Source organism: Rhopalosiphum padi, chromosome 3, assembly GCF_020882245.1.
Source record: "Rhopalosiphum padi isolate XX-2018 chromosome 3, ASM2088224v1, whole genome shotgun sequence".
Lineage (NCBI taxonomy): Eukaryota > Metazoa > Arthropoda > Insecta > Hemiptera > Aphididae > Rhopalosiphum > Rhopalosiphum padi.
The window spans coordinates 63,364,199-63,387,543 of NC_083599.1; the positions used below are offsets into that span (position 1 = coordinate 63,364,199).

General features: G+C 24.4%; 2 protein-coding genes across 4 annotated transcripts; both read right to left on the minus strand.

The window, feature by feature from the left end:
- Positions 1 to 1,583: 1,583 nt before the first annotated feature.
- LOC132927507 (desmoplakin-like) lies at positions 1,584 to 12,155 on the minus strand. Of its 2 annotated transcripts, XM_060992049.1 has the most exons (6): positions 11,597 to 12,154; positions 5,885 to 5,967; positions 4,813 to 5,802; positions 4,255 to 4,480; positions 2,598 to 2,815; positions 1,584 to 2,061 (listed from the first exon to the last, which is right to left on the minus strand). In XM_060992049.1, the coding sequence occupies exons 1-5, from the start codon at positions 11,705 to 11,707 to the stop codon at positions 2,624 to 2,626; spliced, it is 1,602 nt and encodes a 533-aa protein (XP_060848032.1). In that variant the 5' UTR covers positions 11,708 to 12,154; the 3' UTR covers positions 1,584 to 2,061; positions 2,598 to 2,623. The 2 variants fall into 2 exon arrangements, with proteins under 2 accessions (XP_060848032.1, XP_060848033.1); XM_060992050.1 differs by lacking the exon at positions 2,598 to 2,815 and having other exon boundaries at positions 11,597 to 12,155.
- A 4,782-nt stretch (positions 12,156 to 16,937) lies between these two features.
- LOC132927036 (dolichyldiphosphatase 1-like) lies at positions 16,938 to 23,059 on the minus strand. Of its 2 annotated transcripts, XM_060991491.1 has the most exons (7): positions 22,657 to 23,059; positions 22,504 to 22,592; positions 21,442 to 21,542; positions 21,190 to 21,374; positions 21,021 to 21,119; positions 19,643 to 19,771; positions 16,938 to 17,169 (listed from the first exon to the last, which is right to left on the minus strand). In XM_060991491.1, exons 2-7 carry the CDS (start codon positions 22,589 to 22,591, stop codon positions 17,034 to 17,036), a joined length of 738 nt encoding a protein of 245 aa, XP_060847474.1. In that variant the 5' UTR covers position 22,592; positions 22,657 to 23,059; the 3' UTR covers positions 16,938 to 17,033. The 2 variants fall into 2 exon arrangements, with proteins under 2 accessions (XP_060847474.1, XP_060847473.1); XM_060991490.1 differs by having other exon boundaries at positions 22,504 to 23,059.
- Between the last annotated feature and the right edge of the window lie 286 nt (positions 23,060 to 23,345).

Genomic DNA, 23,345 nt, shown 5'->3' on the forward strand with positions numbered 1-23,345 from the left:
ATTTCAGGTAGGCGGAAAAAAGTCCACGGAAAAAAGCACAAAAAATAAACACACCAAGGAAAAAAAGACCAGAAAAAAAATTAAAAATAAGCGTGAACATAATATGTAAAATATAACATATTATAATGAAAATAATGCCATAAATTATTATCGTGTTTTGTTAATTGTATAAAAGGGACCAATATAGGCAATTTTATATACGGTTATTTCTTTTTTTAACCTATTTATTCAATAAAAAATAAAAATATAAATAATGTCTGAATATGACTTATGCTAAATTATTTTAGCTTAACTATCTATAAATATAATAAAATAACTCGTAATAGTAAAAAATTTAAATATAAATATTAATATAAATTGAATTACAACAAAATAATTATTTAATAATTTCTAGATACTAAATACATTATACTGTCACCAGTTTTTTATTAACTTTTTACTCAAATTTTTATATTATTATTTTTCCTTGATGTGTTTATTTTTTGTGCTTATTTCCCGCAATTCAATATTTCAATTTATATTAAGATATTAACATTAACATAATTAACATGTTTTTTTGTCACATTTTACCTACTTAATAATAACTAGCATAAAAATTGAAATACTGTAAAAAGCCAACTTAAGAACATAGAAAACATTCATTAGGTGTCTACTTTAAGTTTGATAATAGATTAAAATATTAAAGCTAAAAACACAAGGTTAGTTCTGCTGAACGCAAATTTCCTATGAGTTAAAGAAAGGAAATAAATATGTAGTGCGCCGACTTCCTCTTAAGGCTGTTATAATAGACAATACACTACAGACTGATACGTGAATAACGAGCCCTAGTACAAGAGCTAATGAAACCAAGATAAAGCGCCACGGTGATAGACAATAATGTCACTTAAAAAGTCTAATACCTATAAAAACCACCACCAAATACCAATAATTATAGTCGGCGATGTTATCGCGTTAATTAAATACAAAACTTAGCAATTTAACTCGTGAAGAAATAGCTGGTCACGAATATTAGCTAAAAGCTATCGATAATGGTGATATAAAAATCCTGACAGAGAATGTTGAAACATCATCAGCTCAAACAAACATTAAAAATTCTCAAGGTAAAAAAATGAGTATCAATAAAAAAAATAATCCTGGTTATAATACACGGATTAGGTACTCGGTACTTTGTACTCTTAGAAACTGAAATGTGATATTAAAAAAAACCTAGCTAATAAGTCATTTTGCATGCAATACGTACTTAAAACAAAAAAAATTAAATTCGAAAAATAAATTAGTCACTGGATGTGAACAAAATTATTTTAGAGACTTTAAACTTTTCAACATTACATAAATATAGCATTATTTTTTATACATCATAATTATTTTCAAGATATTTAGACTAATTTGAAACTGAATATATATAACTTGAATTCATTAACATCGTTCTATGGTACATTGGTTATGTGCATTGTAATTGGCAAAAATTATTTTAGCTCACCAAGTTAAAAAATTAAAATAATATTTTGTTTTTAACAACAACAATAATTTATTGTGAATATTTATAAGGATTTAGGAAATTACAAATGAGGATACTTTTATAATTATTCTTAATAATTTTTGTTTTATTGTCAAATAAAATAATTGAAAAAAAAAACAATATTTTTATAACTCTAAATAATATCGGTTTGTAATTAACAATTTCATATTGATCATATGTTGTCCAGCAATTAATCAATACCAACATATTTATTAATTAGCTAGTGACATTTAAGTCCTACCGTTTGAATATATTTTTATGAGGTATAATGCTTACCAAAAACTAAATTGTTACCTATTTATTACAATTATTAAAACAACTAAATTTCATACAATAGTAACAGTTCAAAAAAATGTAAAAAAAAAAAAATATGTTTTTAAAACAAATATCACAATATCTAATACATCAAATATGAATGTTAAAATTAAAAAAAATATATAATACCTAAAAAATAATTAATTTAATTAACATATGTAATTGGTTGAAAAAATAATAAAATAAAATCAGTCGTAAAATAGTGAAAACGCAGTTGACAGCACTATCTGTAAAACAAATTGAAACAAATTAAACATCATTAAAATTAATTAGTGGGTTTACATTATTTACATTGAATAAATTGATATTAAAATACAATTTAGGTAGTAGGTACTAAATTGTCTGAGATTGTAATATTATTTACAATGGCCAATATTTAACTTTAACAAAATATTATATATTGATATTAATATAATAATCATTGGTTATAAATGTATAATACAGTTCTTTGGCTAAAATATATATAAAATGGTATCAGTGTTTACAGCTTTTATACAATTTAAAGCATTCTTAAAATGTGTTTCTAATAAAGAAAAATAATTAATAATATTATCTATAATTGAATTTTAGTTGTTGTAATGAAATATATTAAGTATGGTAAAATGAGCTATGTCAATATTACAATCATTTTTATGCCTGTTAATTCTACTATAAAATATATTTTGTTTAAAATCTAGAAGAAATTAACAGCATATATTTTATTTTTTTTGATAAATTATAATGAATATTACTTTTAATAAAATATTTTAAAATACTGTCTTACATCATTGAGGTAAACTAATTTGATCATTAGTAACGTAAATTACGGACAACACCTTCCCGAAACAAGCTTTTGTTTTGACGTTTGTGTGTATCAATAATTCCAAATGACCGTGTGATTTTTTCGGACTTTGATTGAGTTTTACTAAAAACCGGAGTTCGGACAGTAGATGTAACATTATGTACTTGTTTTTCAAATTCCAGTTCTAATGATTTAATTTCCTTTAAACAATGAAATTAAATTGTTTAGTCTTAATTATTTTTTATATTTCATAATGGGTAAAAGTTTATTGCCTATAATACTTAACATCTATCAAACAACATTTTAAAAATAACCATCTACTTTAAGACTACCACAAATGTTTTGATCAAATTTTTATCATTTTGAACTACACATAAAAGTGCATGAAATTAATATTAATTTTGTGACATTAAAAAAATAATAAGCTAAATAACAACATAAAATCATTAAGAAGTCAAGTAAATAAATATTTTAAATTAATAAAGGAAAGAATTCCTATACATACATAAAATGTTTAGAAACTATATTTTTTTATTCATGAATGTATTTCCATTCAGTTATTATAAATTATATTTGAGTGGACGTTTTAGTTTTTTTTCTTAAATAAAAATATATTTAAACACTAATTCGGTATATTTCTCAGACTTACAGTTACTTTGTCAGTCCCATTATTGTTATTGAATAATAATTGTGAAATCGTAAAAAATAATTAATTCTAACACGTTAATGCAGATTGGTAGTTTATATTATATGCCAATCTGCCTAATTTATATATCGTATAATATAACATAATACTAATCGATTTTAAATGTATATTAATTAGTATTTATTTTATCTTTTTTGAACAGCTATAAATTCTTTATTATAGGTACTTATATTAATTTAAAAGACTATAATATTACACTATTATGTTATAACTAGGGCCCAGATTTCAATGCAAAATGCATCTTTTTTTGGTTAATCTTAGACAATGCTTTTCAAGTTTATAATTTGATTCATGTAACAGAGACTTCAAAGGTGAAATTTTTATTTTGCATTTTTTTTCATATTTCAATATTTTTTTAATTTTTAGAACATATTTTAGCATTTTTGTACAATATACAAGTATAATATATAGTATTTATACATATTACGGCCATAGATTAAATATACTTATAATATTAAATCTATGATACAACTTAATAATCTAAATGTAACTAATTCAAAATATTACTTATGTTTTACAGGTTTTATTACAATTTATAAACCGTTCTATAAATACAATATTGTTTTCTTATCTTTATTTATTACTGCCTGGACTCAGCGAATAATAAATAATATTATAAATTACCCATAAAATCAATAATTTAATAAAAATTTATAAATCCATCTTTTAAGGGCATTTTCCTGGTAAAATGCATTTTTTAGAGCATTTTTCAATGATTTTTAGTGTATTAAAATCTGGGCCGTAGTCATAACTTATAATCTTCAAAATATTTTAAACTTTAAAAATTAAATTGTAATTTTTATTCTAAAATCATTATAGAATAAATAATTAATTACTATTCTCTATAAGTATATTTTTAAACTAAAAATATGTGGGAGAGAGTCTTTAATTTTGTACATGTTTATATTTTGTATTTAATTAGATATTAATCACCTGTGTTATGGAATCTATGTCTTTAATAAGCCTCCCTGTGTATTTGATCTTTTGTTTTTCATTGTAATGTCCCCATGATTTGGCATATGCTTCTAAAATTTCACTTTTTTCGATTTCAATTTGTTTATTCTCAATTTCCAATTGTTTACATTTAAGCTGATATTCGGAAAATTCATTTTCAAGATGACACAAATCTGTTTTCAACTGTCTATTATCATTGTCATGACTAAAGTAACAAAAATCAAAACATCAGTATAAACAATTAATGATTAATGTAACAAAAAAATTTAACTAACACAAAAAATTAAAACTATAAATAATTCAGAGAAAAGATTAGTAAAAATCTTAGGTAAACCCAATTTAAGTCTTTCATACATATTTAAATTAATTTTTTACATATAAAATTATTTTAAACTAACCTAATATTACCTAATTATTATATTATTTACATTTTACTGAGTTTTATAGTTTGTATACACTTCGACACTTTGTCTATAATAACAATTATAAAAAAGGTTATCTAAATAGTAAACACGTACAATAAAAAAATCAATTTACCTGAGGTATTCTATTTGAAGATCTTCTAATTCTTGATCAATGTCTTGAGCTCTTTGAGTTTGTATTACTATTTCTTGACTAGTATCCATTTCATCCCAATGTTGTTGAATCATTGATTCATTTTGATTTAATAATTCTTCTTTTTTTTCCACTACTTCAATTTCTGTCATAGCTTTTAGTTCGAGCTCTTTCCTATTATTTTCCATTTCATCAAGTTGTAACTGCAAACCAATTTTTTGCATGTTGAGTGAAATGATTTTATTTGTCAGATACTGATGTTTCTGGAACAAATTCTTAACTAATTCCCATAAGCTGATCATATCCTCTAATTTATGTTCACTATCCTGAGAGATTTTTAATAAACCAATATTTTCGACAGCAGAATTATAGTCAAGTGGTATATTGGATTGAAAATGTTGTAGATTGGAAATGGTGTGTTTTATTGTGTTATTAAAGTCATTCTCGTTCATTAATGCGTAAGATAGTTCTCTGATAGTAGCTTTCTCAATGATACTGATACATTTATCACAACCAGATTTCAGCTGTTTGACTGCTTTAACTAATGGACAATTTTCTTCCAAATTGGTCAAACATGAATGTAGTTTATCCTGATTAGATTTAAAAATAGATATTTTATCCAAAATACTACTGACAAGCAACATACTTTTGTAAAGAATGTTTGGCGCATGTTCTTCACATAACTGTTGCATCGTGTCACGCTTCCACTTGGTTTCATTAAGTGCTGTTGTAAGTGAGTTAATAATTTTCAATTTTTCCGAGTTGTACAGTTGCAAGTTTTCGATCTTGATTGTTTTCAAGTCAATATTTTCTTCCAGCTGTACCACTTGACTTAGTAAACTGTCAACAACATCTTGGAAATGTTTTCTTTCTACTAATATGTTTTCACTAATGAGCTCCATGTTTTCTTCTAAGGTAATCTCTTTATTTTTCAAATATTGTAAGCCATTTAAACGAATAAATCTAGAATCACTAAAAAATAATAGTTGAAAGTTAAAATGATTTAAAACCATTTAATGATTTCTAAATATATTATTGTATAAACATAACAAACCTGTAAGTACATTGTGTCTTTATAAAATCAAATGATAATTTTCTTAGTTCTGGTGTTAAGGTTAGCTTTTTTCTTCCAGAAGACTAAACAAATTGAAAAATTGTAAATGAATATGAAATTATAATATATTTACGATCATATAATTTTTTCAATGTACTGAAGCAATAAATTCTTATACAAATATATTCTGTTCTATCTTTTTAAATAGATACTAAAAAAATATAATTATGTTTCATGATCTTATTAGTTTATTATCTAATATACTTAGTAAATACTACTAAATAGTATTATTGTTTAAACTTTACAGTAAATATATTTTTTTTTTATGACAATTCTTGTGCATAAATATTAAATAGGTACCTACGTTTCATATGAAATAACCCAATCATTTTTTTTTAAGTCAATTATATTACACATTTTATGTTTTATGATTTATGTTTTTCATAATATGTAAATTAAGTGGTTTTAATCTGGATATTATTTATCAACAGATATATTTACTTTTTGATAATTATATATTATTTATTTATTTAATGATAATAAAATTAACTACATAATATTGAGTCTAGAATATTAATTTAATCAGTTATATATCATATATAATCAGTTATAATAAAATCAGTTAATGTTTATAATAAATAAATAAATAATATATCCAACGATGAAGTGAATCATTTATGTTATTTATCATTTTAATTTTTATAAATAGTATCCGTATTGAAATATTATTAAATGCAAGATTAAATGGTATTGGAAAATTAATATTTATAACCTTTAAATGATTAAATAATTGAAATTTGTTAAATTGTATAATATATTTATATCAAACATAATATCCTTAAAACTGTAAGTATTTTTTGAATACTTATAAGCAGAGCTCGGGACTTAAAGCATTTTCTTATTTTTATGGATTGACTTAAAATGTAGCAGAGTGCTATGGAAGTGTAAGTCATGTTACAACACGTTCAATTATGAGATTTGAAAGTTCTTTTTTTTTTTGCTTTTTTCAACGATTTTTTAAAAAGATGCTTGTTTCCAGTTTTTATGATTATTTTTGATTTTTTAACCAGTTTTTCTACTTTTTATAGTTTTTTCATAAAATCCCATGGAAAATCTATAAACAATAAGGTAAAATGTCTTGAAAGTGAAGTTTGATATTTTATAATAGAAAGATTTATTTAGTTAGAAACTTTTCCCAATCATTTTGTTTCAATATTTTTATAATATTTAATTATATTATTTTTTAGCACAGTTACAAATTATGTCTAGTACCTACTTTATCATGTAAAAAAAAGTTATTTTTTTTTATTAAATATTTTTGCTCAAATTTAAGTTTTTTAAATGCTTATTTTAGTGCTTATTATCATGTTTTTAAGCGCTTATTTTAATGATTTTAAGTGCTATAAGTCCCGAGCCCTGCTTATAAGATTTGAATTTATGTATATTTAAATATTTTTACTGGTTGTTTGTACTGTAAAAAATAACAAAATATGTTTTATGAACCAGTGATTAAAAAAATTCTTTTAGAACATAAATAGTTGTGATTTTTTTAAATATTTTACAGTTTATAGATAGATAATACAAATTTTAAGGTTTTATTTTATCACATGTTGTAATATTTTGTACTTAAGTTAAAATTTTACAATATCGAGAAAACAAATTTTTTTTTTTTATTATATCAGTCAATTTAGTAGAATCAAAATATATAAATCATTAGTCAACCTATCTAATTATTATTTTATAGTTGTTTATACTACCTATATTATTTTTTCAGTATCATTAATTTTAAACAATATAAATAATAATTAAAAAAAAACATTTTTCAACGTGTACACTTCACCACTTATTTCAATTTGGTCATTTTAAAAAGAAATATTTTCATCATCATCACGAACGATTTCTAAGTTTAACATCGACCTAACCTAATGAGCTGTTGAGACTTAGCATCAGTTGAAACCGATCATTTCCATACTGAACGGATTGAAGGATAAACATGAAACAGGAAAGTGAGAACAAATTAAATTTCATAAGGTTCTTCTGACAGAATCTTATTTTCTGTCTGTCAAAAGGATCATACAAAACTTAGTTTCAAAGACTAGATTATTAAATATCAGATGTTGTGAACAGTTTTGATATTTTAGAGTCATATCGGACTCGTATGAATTAAAAAGTGTTTGCGCCATACGTGCGGATTGAGGTGTTTTATATAATGCTAATCAATGAACAATCAATAAAGCATCAATGAAGAATTTAAAACCATTAAAAAAATCGAAGAAATACTAAGACGTCGTCAAAATGTTAAAAATAATGGTGGAAATAGAAATAATATAGAAAATAAGACAGATGAAACAAGTTTTAATTTAAAAATGTATAAAGTAGGTACACATACGTACAACGTACTTACGTAAAGACGTATACTTATTATTTATTTATGTATATCAAGTTTATCATAATTACCTAACTACTAGTTCTAAGATCAAACATTTTAATTATCTGTTAGTCTGTTCGTTATAACATTTTAAAATGTCAAAAATTGTTTTTTCATTATAAATTAATATAATATAAATATAACGTTACTAATGAGTTATAAGATTATCCAATTATTTAAAATTATTTACTGTGTAAATACTGTAAATCAAGCAAACTGATTAGACATTTAGGTATAATTATTTTTATAATTAACTATTTATAATAAATGTATAATATATGATATTTTGTACATAGAAATAAAAAAATGTGGGCAACGTGTACCCACTGGTGGACGGTGGACTGGACGACCGGGATACCGGGAAAATTCCCGTTGGACCGCTGCTCATATAAAATATATATTTATTAATATTGTTATTCTGAAATTATAAATTAAAATATTACCTAATAAGTAATAAGTATGTATTATGTAATATTATTAAACATAAAAAGCCAGATTTCTGATGATTTTAAAATGCGGGACCGGCTTGTGTTCGGCCAGTCCGTGCTTGTTGACAACTTATTGTAACAAGTTTAAAAATAGAATCAAAAATAGTTATTCATTTTATTTTGTTTTATATCAATTAATTAAAATATTTAAAATTTTAAGAGCTAAATTGTGTTTACAAAATATATAATAATTATATATATAAAGGGCCGTTAGTGTACTGAGGGTCGCTAAAATTATGATTTTCCTGGCCTGTTTTTTTCTCCCAGTCCACCACTGGACTAGTACCTATTCTGCTTTGCTTTATGGTAAGTGTCGGGTGTAATCTATGTAATCGATGAGTTAAATTTAAATTTAATAATGATACATCATTGTACACGAAATATTTTTCGAAAATGTTAATGTGTGTAAAATATAATAATCTCGATAATAATGTACGACAAAATTTCAATAATTGTTTAAGGAGAAATTGTTATTTTACGGGTGATCCCATGTATCTCATATATTTTAAAAATGTAAACTTCAAACACTTCTAAAATTTTTTTTTAGATTTTGCATAAAAATTTCCATTTTCCTTAATTTTTTTTCCGGCTATTTTGAAATATCCTAAGAATTTTAATTTTAACTTTTTAAAATACAAACAAGATCCAATTTTCTATCCGAAACCACAATCAAAGTGCAAATAGACTTATATAAAATACTTATCAATCATATCGTTACAGAATGCCAAAAATATAACCAGTATCGAAACCAATACCACATCTCCGGACAAATTTGTCAAGCACTTGGACCAAACCCACAGGACGTTAAAAACTAAATTTTATTCTTAAAAAAAACAGAATTGTACAATTTAATTTAATGTAATCATGTAAATACTAAAATACTAACAATGTAACCAAAAAATTCTTGTACTGATGAGTAATGGCCTAGTTGTCGATGTCTATTTTAGATCAATAAAAAAAAAAAAAATACTTATCATGTAACAGAAGAAAAAACATATACACGTCATTGAGAAATTAATATATTCATTACTCCGCTCGGAATCTAGAAAAATAAGTACTTTATTTTATCAAACTTGATATTTTATTCTGTATGAGACACTATATCTTATCAGGGTTTATTTTTGTAATAATGTAGTAATTTAGTATATACCATTAGTACCTACACAATTTTTATGCGTGTAGGTAATGAATAATTTATAACAGCACACACATTATGTTTAATATGTTTAGTTACAGACTTAAAATATGTACCTAATATAAAGTAACCATTTATTATAATTATACATCAATAGCATTTATTTTGTGATAGAATATTAATAAAAAATAATGAATTTTATTTGCCAATTATCTTGTAGACATTTGTCCAAAATTTATTTCATTTTTTTTCTTGTGGTTCAATACTCATTAGTTTACCGATTTAAGTGTATAAAACTATAAAAAGAAAATTAATGAGGTTTAGTAAATTAAATTTACACTAATTATTTCAATTAAAACTATTAATTAATTTACTAAGCTTTAGAGGATCGTGGTCGATATCGTAGTTAATAAAATAATTAACAAAATTGATTAATATTAAATTGCCCATTAGATATTTAAAAAAAGCTTTGATGGGATTTATTAAAAATATAGTTTTAACCATTAAAAAAAATAATGATTTTGCTGTTAGTATAACTGAGAACTTAAAAATTGCCAGTTAAAAACATAAGAAACGTCTTTTTTCCTTTTTATGAATTTCTATATTATCGACCCATATAATTATTAAAAAGCAACTTAGAACGAAATTAGACACACCTTGTACAAACAATATAGTTATATGACACTACAGTCTACATGTCTATACCTAATCAGTAAACACTTTTCAATCGAACCATTTTCATATGTACATAAATTAATATATTAAAAAAAAAAAAAAAAAACCGGAAATGAATAAAAATTAATCTAATGTAAATAATTATTGAACACAAGATAATTACCATCATCAAAATTAACGATTAAACAAAAACAACATAATATTAATTCGCTCAATAAATAGCGTATTAAAATTACCCATATCTATGCGCAAAACGCTTATTAGTTTAGCGAGGACTTTAATCTTTTTAGATACCTATATCGAACTTTATGATTTACTTAAATTAAAAATACATCTCTAATTGTTATTTGAAGATTTCACTACACGTGTATGTGTTATTATTGTTTTACAAAATTACAAACGTAGGTACCAAAAAATAACAACCGCAAAATTGCCGAACTACTCGGCACATTTTCTACAAGTAGATATCTACTCGTTAGTCGTTAGAATTAAGTTTTTTTAAATATTAATATTTTATATGTTTATAATCATGACTCGTTGGAAAATAGCAATATTATAAAACGCCATTGTAAAGACATGAATGTTTTTACTTTTGAATTTTGATTAAAGCCTAAGATCTATTCGCTTTAATATTAAAAGACTAACAAAAGTTAACAAGACAAAATCGATACTGAATGTAAATTTGTTTTGTCGTGGGTACATGGACATCAGGTGTGGTAAATCTAAATAATATTCATTCTATTTGGAGATATTGATCAGAACTCAAAATCACGGCGATGTGAAAATATTCATGATAATAATATAATCATTGTGAATTAATAATACGATTATATAATTTTGATTACGGGTCAGGTTGGACTTGACGTTTAAAACGTCAAATGTTTTTTTTTTTAATAGCTCGTGTAAATAATTTCGTTTTCATTTCTAAGTACCCAACACGAATTTTATTAATTCTGGAAACAGCAGAAACTCGAAACGTCGTTTACCTGGTCGTTTCTACAGGACGGCCGACGCGAAAAATCGTTCTCGACTGCCAAGGTCGTGTTGCCGCAATCGTCGTAAACCGCCGTCGCTGCCGGGTTATCCAGACTCGACATGGTATTATAGTGTTATTATCACAGAACAAACACCTATTAAATTAATATTTTAATCGTTTCGCACACTTTTCTTAACGGTTTAATATAAATCGAAAAACATAAAAACACATTTATCGGTGTAACATTAACAATAACGATCCGTGTACTACGATTATGCCGATCGGTCGATTTTATTCCGTCAGAAACGTGTTACATTAATTATTAATATTATAATATCGAGTGAGCGCGGATTATTTTTCGATGGACCCGACTACAACGAGTAATAAATAATAATCGATATTATTATGTATACAATATATTATATATGTATATAATATAATATTGTTTTATGAATATTTATATATATATATATAATATATGCACTTATATATATAGTTGAATAATAATAATATGTTTTTGACGAAACTCAAATAGACATTAGCACGGCGATCTTCGGTAATTGACTGTTGTGGTCGTGGTGTTGTCGAAAATCGTTTCGCGGAGAAAGTAATAAAATTTTATCATTTTTATCGGAATTTATTATGGCTGTTGCTGTACAGTCGGTGTGCGGAATTGAGGCAACGCAACGATATTCGATAATAATAATGTTATGGAAACCCCACACGATCAGACGCAATCGTCTAATATTAGATGGATACGTGTGCAGTGGACAGATTATGAGATTACCAGCGACGGCAGCAGCGATAATAATATCATAAATCTTATTACACGAGTCACGACAATTACGAAGTAAAAATGATTTAACGATATTTTCTCGTAATCGTCTAATTAAATGAAGGAATACGGGTCGTGACGTACAGGCGCAAATAGGCAACTAAATTTACAGAGGATTAAGCAGTTTAGCTATAGTCGAAAATCGCGAGTGTTTAAGAATGCTTTGTAGTTTGTACCACGAATTCTAGAACTAGCGCTCTTCGATGGAGGTTTACTTTTATAATGAATTAGATCTAGACATATAGTTAGTACTTTTAGGACGTGAAAGTTGAGAATTCTCAGTATATTGAAAACGTCAAGTATATGTCGGTAATGTCAGTTAATATACATATTGTCAGTTTATTATTATTTTATTATATAAATTACATTTTTTTTTTAATCTTATATTTTAATATGATGGATAGTTAATGCCAACTAATAATTAATAACAACATTATAAAAAAAAAAGTAGTATTAAAAATAAAATTTGAAGTACCTATAATGAAAATTTTGTTTTTGCACGATTTTGCACATTTTAACATTTTAATTGCATGTTTTTTAGGTGTTAGCTGCACAAAAATCCAGTATTTAGTTAGGTTAACTAATACTGTATAATATTTGAATGTATGTATGAATAGTTCTGCCAATTCTGGTAAACTTATAAATTATAATACTTAATACACGTTATCACTTAAATTCATATTTCTATACTAACTAGGTAATAAAATCAGTTATTGTATAAGTATTAAATTACTATAAATATTACTTATATTTCAGAATATACATTTTGTTAGTACCATATAGTATTATAGTTATTAATAAGCTGGTAGCTAGTTATTATGAAATCCGTAAACAATATCACTACTTTTAGAAGTGACTACTGAGTACTGACACTGTTGAACCATAGACATATCAATAAATTAATAAATATATTAATATGTCTATGTGTAGAACTGCACGTTTGTCGCTTACACAAAATAAATATGTGATAATAATATCAATATCACGATTTAATATATGAATAAAAACCATTGATTTTATACCAAGTCAATGATAAAAACTAACATATGACTAGAAAAATATTTTTCCATTAATATTATACAACTAAATTATTAAAAAAAACATATCACGTGTATACATTTTATAAACGAACTAACTTTGGTTACTAACACAGTAACACGGACTACTACATGATTATGGAATCGGTTTGTTTTTTTTGTTTAAAAAGCGAGTAGGCAATCGACCGTCGACACCTGTACGCTTTCAAAATTTCAAAATACAGTGAAAACTCTTTATAACAAATCAGAAGGGACCAAGAGATTTCTTTCGTTAAAGAGAGTTTTCTTAATAGAAAGGGTTTAAAAAAACTACATTTTTGTTAGAAGTTACGTCGATAATAAAATGTCAAAATGAATATATTGGATATCGATAATAACGGTATTATTAGTTTATTACGATATTCAAAGTGAAAGAATGTAATCGTTCTTGGAAATTTCGGCATTTTTGCCGATTACTTTTATAATTTATAATACGATCACAGGTAAATTGTGTTATGAAACATAAAATATTGTTTCGTTTATTGAAAGTGACTATACGTTATAGAGAATGAATTGACTAATGGGTTATATAAAGCAACCCAAACATTAGTATTATAATGTTTACGTAATTTAGAGTTTTTCGATGTAAAGAGTTTTCACTGTATTATAATTATTAAATAATATAATTATTAACAATATTATTATATCCACGCACGAATGCGGGTACCGCGGCACGTCGCGACGTCGCGTCAACTCGCCGCACTGCACAGTTTCGAGCGACGATTATCGGCGCCGATAGATGGCGTTGGCTAAACGACGGTGTATCGATGGCCCATCGAAAGCGAACCGCTGACTTCCGTTCGCGAACTTTCGTCTCAGCCACCCATTACACCGTGTGACGATACGTCTTTTTACGACTTGTCGATCGGCCTATATCGCGGACCACCGTCTGCCGACCACCTTAGGACGTCAAAGTGACCATGACCATAAACGCAAGACTGGTGTTGGTGTCCAGAACATTATAGCATAAATACGCTGGCGACGCGTCGAACGTTTGCATCAGTAGTGGTTACAACTTAACCATTACATTTCATATGATGAAGCAACTACATGATCTATACTGATTAATCGTGTTGCGCCAATGAGAGCTTCTCCAGAGGATCTCATTGGAATTCTGATGCCTCTCTAGCTACTGATGCCAATTATTTTATTATATAAAACAAGATGATTACATGTTATGTATCTCTCAACTTAAATTTATTTAACTGATGTCGAATAAACTTATAATATGATAGTTTTATTTTAATATTAATATGTAACGTTAACCGCTGTAATGTATTTTTTCTAATCCTATTCATCATATTTACTTTCTTACAGAAAATTGACAAATGTTGATAAGAATGCAAAATGACGCTACAGTCTAAAAGTTATAGATTAAAACACAGAATCGCCATTAGTCATTACTCATTACACTAATAATATATAGTTCTCACTGTTCTCAGTATTAATAATTACTAATTACAATACCTACTTAAATGTATAACAATTATTATTCATATCTACACGTATTCAGTTTTAAACGGATTGTAGAATATTTTTGACTTTTTGTTTCACAATGCTGTATGATGCGTACCTTATATATTTAAATCCATATCTGTATATATTTTAATTTTAAAATTGTTTATCATTGCCTTTTGCAGCAGTTAAAATACTTGTCAGTTTGTCACTGTACATATTTAAACAAAACATAGTGATATTATAAAATATTCTTAAAATAATATTGTTCACTGACTACATTACTACAACATAGGACTGGACACTGTATAAAATAAAGTAGCTACAGAGTTGTACGGTGGTAGTTTGTGGTTCATGTTATCTATGCAAATATAAATATGGCTATTATCAATTAATAGAGATAAAGATAAATAGTCAAGAAGAAAAAATTAAATGATTAAACTTTAAGTAAATTATTATAATTATATAAATATATAGATAGCTAAAAAGATATTTCATCATTTCAGTTTTTGTTTTATATTTAACATGGTTAGTTCAAACTTTTTTAAATTAATATTTAAGATTTCACCTAGACCTAATCTCTTACAAGTTGAGTTAAACTATCTAAGTTAAAATGTGATTATAAAATAAAAATTACATATCTTTAACAAGTTTAACACAAAAAAATTCAGAGCTTAAAAGAAAATAGTTAACCTTAAGTATATTTATTTCTATTTTTTTCATAAATTATAATATATTGTTGTTAACATAACAACATTTTATTGAAAATAGAATATTCTTAATCAATCAGTTGGTTAAAAATATCTTTAACATAGGTATCTATAGTTTTTCATTTTGAACTGCCGGTAGGGGGACTGTTTTTACAGTGATCTATATCTGATATATATATGTATATAAATACATACTATGTTTACTACTAGTTATGATATATATTATTGCATTATTATCCATAATCTTTTATATCATTAAATGTAATAAAATACAATGTTGACTAGGCACATCAAACTCAATATATATTTTGTTACTATAATTAATAAGTTTTCAATTTATTGAATAAAAACATTTAATTTCAAAACACTTATATTATTATGTACTTAAAAAATAATATACTTAATCATATATATGTTGACGTATACCAAACAGAGAATATATTAATATACTGTAAATGTGTATAAATAAAACATTTTTAATTAAATAAAGATAGTACATTTTTAATCATTATTTGATTATCCACACAAAGTAATTACCTGATTTTTCCTCAATTACAATAAATTAGTGTGAATAATCAAAAAATTACTATAGTACATTTTAAATTTAATTACTCTAAAATAATATTGCGTACATAAATACATTAAAATAAGTAACAAACTTAAATATAGTATGTATATATTAATATATTACACATTATCAAAAATTTAAATTGAAAAAATGCTATTAATTGTAGTTGTAGACTATTCAGTATTGAAATGTGAATTAAATCAAATCAAACTAATTTAATTCAATATTAATATTTATAGTTTAACTTGCTTTTTTAAAAACATAAAATAAAATAAATTAGTTACTAGTTGAATGTATTCAATCATTCTATAATAAAATAAATAACAGAACATTTGAAATAATTGAAATACATTTTTGTACTTATGTGAGTTATTTTTATATTAAAATTAATAATATTGTATTTATTGTGTGCATATTATTTAAAATTAACACACTAATGCCAAGTCGCATAAAAAATTGATTAATTTAATGGTTTAATAAAATGTATTGGACTTATCACGGGCCAAATCACTAAATGTTTGAGGGGCTATTAGCATACTATTAATTCATTAAATGTTTAGTGATTGTTCTATGCAACCCGATATAAAGACTTTAACAATTCAATCATTATGATATTAATAAAACAGTATTAGATATTATCAAATAAAAATGAAAAATTATATAGCTGTTATAATCACACTTAGACACGTCACAAACATTACACTGGATAAAAATAAAAGTATATTATGTATTTGTTTTTTTACATAATTATAAATGCTTGGACAGGTTATATTATTATTATTCTAATAATTTCAAAATATTAGTCATTGAGATTTTGCAGAAATCGATTTTCGGCGTCTGGCTCTTGCTCCTGCTTCATGACGAATATTTGTGTATTCAAACCATAAGACGTTGGGAATCAGAGTAGTATCTCTTAACAAAAAGAGTTCTGATATTTTCCTAAAAAAATAATATTACATTATTGTAACAAATACTTAAATATTTAACAACAACACACTAAAGCATAGTTTTACCCATATTACCAGAAGAAGAAAATAAATCAATCAATAAAATTAAAAATGTTCATTCAATATTGCACACATACATTGTTATAGTGTATTAAAAAGATAGGAAACTTTTAAATCCAGTTTTCATTCTTTTTAGACCACTAATACAAGCAATAGCGGAGCGCCAATTATCTAACCTAATTGAAACTAATAAGGGATTTTGTAGGTATTATAATTTGTTAATAATATATTAATTAATTTTGAATATAATAAAATTAGGTTAATTATTTCAGATAATAGACGCTCTATTAAATACAATAAAAACAATAAGGCACGTTAAGAATAAAAAAATAAATGGTTTTTATTTATTTAATAAAAGAAAAATAATTTAAGATGTAAAAAGAGCATCATTGGTTATTATTTCTGTGTTACAAATAATTTAATATAAGTAGCAATGTACATTTAAATATAATTTATTGAATTACAAACCAAGAAAAATGGTTAATACGGTTTAAATATGTTCAAATTAGTTTTAAATATTATAATATTGGTTATTTTAAAGTTCAATAATAATTTTTAAAATTTTATTTATACATTAATACATAAACAGATTATGCAATATTATGATATTAAATTATAAGTAATTATTATTAGTATTAAGAAATATTTGTGAATAAATATAAACACTATAGTATTATTATAAACTTCAAATATTGTTAATAGTTTGACTTACAGAGAATATGGTTAACCTATCAATATTCAAATGTTGAAAGTTATTTGATAAGTAAGTGGCTTTTAGGAATATAGCAAAATATTTATTTTTATTGTATCAAGTATTTTTAATTTTCATTTAATTATTAAAAATAAAGAAGACATAAATATCACAAGTTTGGTAGTAAATTTGAAATACAACATTTAATCCATTCAGAAAATTTTAAATATTATATTATTTACTCATTTAATTTTCTCCCATTACTTGCTCTAACCTTTAAATTGTTTTTTTTTTTATATAAATAAATAGGTTTTGGATTTAAATGTATTGAAAAAATATAGTATTTGTTCTAAAAAATATGAGTTTATACACTAAATATGCTCATAAGATCATATATTTTTTTCAAAACAAACTATGATTATTTATTATAAATTAATATAAAACAAATTACATTAAGGTTTATTTATCAATTAATTCATTATTCTATAATCTATACCTTATTATAATTTTAATAATAATAATACACTAACTAAATTAATATTAACTGAGTAGGTAAACTTTGAATTCATATTTTTAGCTACTACTGAATTTGTAGTATTTTCTTTACTCAAAGTTGGATGTAAAGTTTTAACTTATTAAGTAACAAAGTAGTGCAATATACCATAAAATGATTAAAGGTAACCTTGAAATTGTGAAATATACTCTAAGAAATGTAAAATGTTGAAATATAATCTAAATTTATTTGTACTTCACTATTTCGTGAAACAATTTTTATGCTTACTTAGCATATAGTTAATTATAGTAGGATAGACTAGTAAAAATATGAAAATTGTTATACAATCCAACCTAATCTTACCTAATAAATAAACTACCTAATAGGATCACAAATTGTAATTTTCATTATTATTTTTTTTTTATTTATTTTTACAATTTACTACAAAACTATTCAAGTAATATATCTTGATGAATTTTAAATTTAATGAACTTTTTCCATTAATTAATCAAAGTATTTGATTTTAATTATATGCATTTTATTATTTGGTTTGTTTTTTTTTTTGTTTAAGCATAAAACAAAAGCACATATTTTACTTATAGTTAATAATATACATTTTATATGATCATAATATTATTTAAAAATTATAACTTAACTAATTTACATTATTTATTGACAATGCTTCATTACTTTAATGTAATAAATAGTATTTGCCTATCACAAATAAATCATTTTTCTTTTTAATTTAACTTTTTTATAAGATGTCTATGAAAAAGCTTTTAGTATGTATAATGTTTGTGTTATTCAATACTGAACTTTGGCAACAAAACAATTAGACGACATTCAACACATTTTTGAATGGTAGAATATGGTTTAAATTTTAAATGTATCATTTAAAACTATTTAATATCATAATATGTGCTGATAAAGATGTAGATAGGTGAAATATTTCAAAGCAAAACAAACAAAAATTATCTTAGCACTTCATAGAACTCAAGCCTCAAAGCTGAAGCAAATTAATAATTATAATAAATTAAACTAATGTTGGACACAGTAGTAGAATCCATACTCCAGAATGAACATATTGAGGATATGTCTATAATTTTTACAAAAAAAATCACTAGTGTTATTTTGTATAAAACATTAAGTAAATAAACATATTTTTATATTTTTTAATTAAAAAAAAATTATATAATTTGAAAAATGTATTATTAAACATACCATGATATAACTGTTGGAAAATAAGGAGTCAATACCACATTAATTATGGTAAACCAAACAGTACCTATAATAATACCAAACAGTGCTCCATATATTACTTGCTTCCATGTATGATATTGTAGAAATATTCTAAAAAAGTAAAACCATTATTATATTGGTGATAATAAAAACATGTTATATATCATTTAACAAGAAACATCATATTAAATACACATATTTCACTAAATCATGAAATGTATTATCATTTAAAATCTATAATTGTTAATAATATGGATTAGCCGGATTAGAATTTATTCAAATATAAAATTTTATTTTGCTTGTTTTTAATTATATTACTATATTGACGCATATTCAACAACTTGTTACAATTTGTGGATAATATAATTATTTAAAATGATGAATGATTAATTACAAAAATTTGTTTTGAGCACTAATACTATTCTGTAGTTAATTGTCACAAAACTATTACACATTAACATGATTTATAAATACTCAAGAAAAGCAATTTGATACGCTAAAAAACAATGTAGTTATCCAAGTCGGATAATCTTAATAGGAGAGCTTTTATGTTTGAAGATGTTCGAAAACATCTAATAGTTCAATGCGATCATAAAGATAAAAATTTTATTAACTACAATAAAATTTTAGTAAATATTTACCTATATTATAGTTATTATACATGCATATTTTTTTTCAGAATGTTCATAACAATTTTCAAGAAACTTAATTTACAGGTATAAATTAATAATAATAATATTAAAATGTCCAATAATATTAACATTTTTTTTTCATATCTGATATTCTTTTTGTTAACTATTCTTTGAGTGTTTTATTTTTTAAGTTTATTGGGTCATATATAAGTGCACATTTTAATGTAATTTAGTGTTACAAGGTCCAAACTCAGGTTATTAACATTTTTGAAAGATCATTAAGTAAATGAAAAAATTATAATAATATAAAACATAAAATAACAATATGTTAGAATGGAGTTATAATTAAGGGACAAGGGAAATATAAGCTTTTCTATCAATACAAAAGAAGGAATTCATTGTTAAAAAAATTGTTTTATATTCCTAAGTTTATTTGTTTTACTATTAAGAGGTCAGTAAATATACAAGACCATGGTCTGAGTTCTAATATTCAGCTTCAAAGGAAGAAAATGTTCTTTTTGGTCATGATATTTAATAAAATATAAAGTACGAGTAATGATATTAATAATAATTATTAAAAAATGTTACAACAATCATTGTTGTTTTAATGATAATATTATCAAATAACTAATAAGTCATGCAGCTATCAATTTAATAAAAGCTTCTTCTTTCTCATGAACTAAAAAAAATATAATTGTAAAGATATAATATAATAGTTGTCTAAATACCTGCTATAAGAAACTATACAGGCAATAGCAATACATGATACAGCTCCAGCAACTTTCCAGAAAAACTCTTTAAATGCCTTGTTGTTAGCATACTGTAACCTATACAATTAAAATTTATAATATCTACATTATAAATAGTTCTTACTATTAATATTTATTATTAATATACCTTATAAATGTGAAGTAAAACATGTATGATGCAAAAAACCACATAAATTGAGAATGAGATGAAGGCATGCCATATTCTGAGTACAATAAATTTGTATTTCTAGCTAAGGGTCTAGGTTCACGTAATATATGTTTCAGAATTGTATTGCATATTTCATTGAGTAACACACCAATGAAAAAAGTTATCTAAAAATAAAAAATTTCTATAAACAAAATATAAGTAATGGTAGTTTTAATTTAATTGTTTACTTACTGTGTGTAAATCTCGACGAAATAGAATTAATGAAATAAAGCCAGACAGAATTACAAATGGTGTCAAACTAAAAAGTGCCAATAATTTTCCAAATACATCCCCTTAAAAATAAAAATAAAATTGTTAGGTAGGTAGGTACTATTCACATAAAATAAATTTGTAAATAAATAAGGATAAAAGTAGGTAAATTAAAAAATAAAAAACAAAAATATAAATGGTTATAGATTATTATTGAATAGTATACAAATTAATATTTTTGAAACACAAGAAAATCACAAAAGTCTTGCAAGCTAACAAATGATTGTTATACATTTCAAAATATTAGGTATAGTTCTATTTTGATTTATTTTTTTACTTATATTGTTGATTTTAATATTGTTGCTAAGTTTATACTTAATATACTTTCTTTGAGTAGTATATTTTATCCATAAATGTATTGAAATTTTAATTGTAAATGAGTCAAAAGTAACTTAATTTCATTTTGTGCTGAACACGAAAAAAAAATCTACTATGTAGGTTTAGGCTTTATATGTATTAAATCAATTATTAAATAATTATATTTTAATTTGCTTAATTTTTTCATTATATTGAAAATATTTTGTAAAAAGTATTCAAACAGTTTTTGTAAATAACCTTTAATTTATTTTTATACTAACAGTTTTATTATGTAAGAAGCATTTGTCAGTACTTTTAAATTAGTATTATACTTGCTAATTTCATAATGATATTGGTTATTTATTAATTAATAAAATATAATGCTTAAATTTGGTTTAAAACCATTACCCTAATATAGGATGTTAAAATTTTAATAAGTTCAAGTTAACTGTGTAGTTTTATTTATACTTTTGTGACTTGGCTTCTCTATTATAATGACTCAGAGATTAATAATTTCTAAAGGACTTGCAAATTAAATAATTAAGCGACAGAAGTATTGAATTTTATCTCTGTAACACTAATTAGAGACACCGAGACACGAAACATTTACCAAGATCAGTGAGAATATATATTTATGACCAGTAATTGCAGTTTATGTTGTGTACAATTACTATTTTATTCACTCACCCTTTGGATATTCAACAAATGTCAAAGACAATGGTACCCAGTCAACGGATTGATCGTACCCGCTACTGTTAGAGACAATCGAGTCCATACTTGAAAAGAAAAGAGGACTACTGTAAAGTGGCGTTTTCTACATGATAACTACTAAGTACTAACAATATAATATTGAGTTCTCGGCGGAACGTTTACAAACTGTAAGACGACCAGAGTAATTTGGATGTCTGAATTGGCAGACAACAGAAAAAGCGGACTAAAATACTAGACTATTTATGCAAATTAAAAATTAATTATACAACAATTTTAAGATTACGCGGAAAAAGATTAATTTAATAGGTATAATATTGGCGAATGATCAGCGCGTCGTTCAATCACTTCGTACAGTGTCCAGTCGTCCGCACACAAGTGTTTGTATCGCCGGTAATATTATAGTATCGTATAACTATGTCATGACATCGCATTCACCGAATACGCCAGTTAAGTTTTCGAAATCAATTTATTATTGTAATAAATTTAAGAAGTAACTATTTATTTATCGAAAAATTATGTCACATATTATTTTGAACGAAAAGGTGATAAGAAGATACCAGCTGTATGATAACATTGATGACTGTATATAACATATACCTCATATCACATACCTATTATAATAGCCGGCTATAGGCTATAATATTATATTGTTAATATGCCTATGACGAATGCGGAATAATAATATAACTAATATAACATTAATTTAGTAGTGATTTGAGTTATTTCGTCATTGCAGTGGGACTTGAGTCTCGAGACTAGACTACTAGAGTTTACAACACTTCATTATCCAGGTATGTTACTGCAGTGTTACTATGTGT

Bases quoted from the DNA above. Each gene is read 5' to 3' on its own strand.
- LOC132927036 (XM_060991491.1), bottom strand. From the start codon at position 22,591: ATGGACTCGATTGTCTCTAACAGTAGCGGGTACGATCAATCCGTTGAC. The intron at 19,772-21,020 runs GTATTTAGACAA...TTACTTTTTTAG, and splicing joins TGTATAGTTTCTTATAGCAG to AATATTTCTACAATATCATA. The intron at 17,170-19,642 runs GTATGTTTAATA...TTATTTTTTTAG, and splicing joins TTTCCAACAGTTATATCATG to GAAAATATCAGAACTCTTTT.
- LOC132927507 (XM_060992049.1), bottom strand. From the start codon at position 11,707: ATGTCGAGTCTGGATAACCCGGCAGCGACGGCGGTTTACGACGATTGC. The intron at 5,968-11,596 runs GTAAACGACGTT...CAATTTGTTTAG, and splicing joins CGTCCTGTAGAAACGACCAG to TCTTCTGGAAGAAAAAAGCT. The intron at 4,481-4,812 runs GTAAATTGATTT...TTGTTACTTTAG, and splicing joins CTTCAAATAGAATACCTCAG to TCATGACAATGATAATAGAC.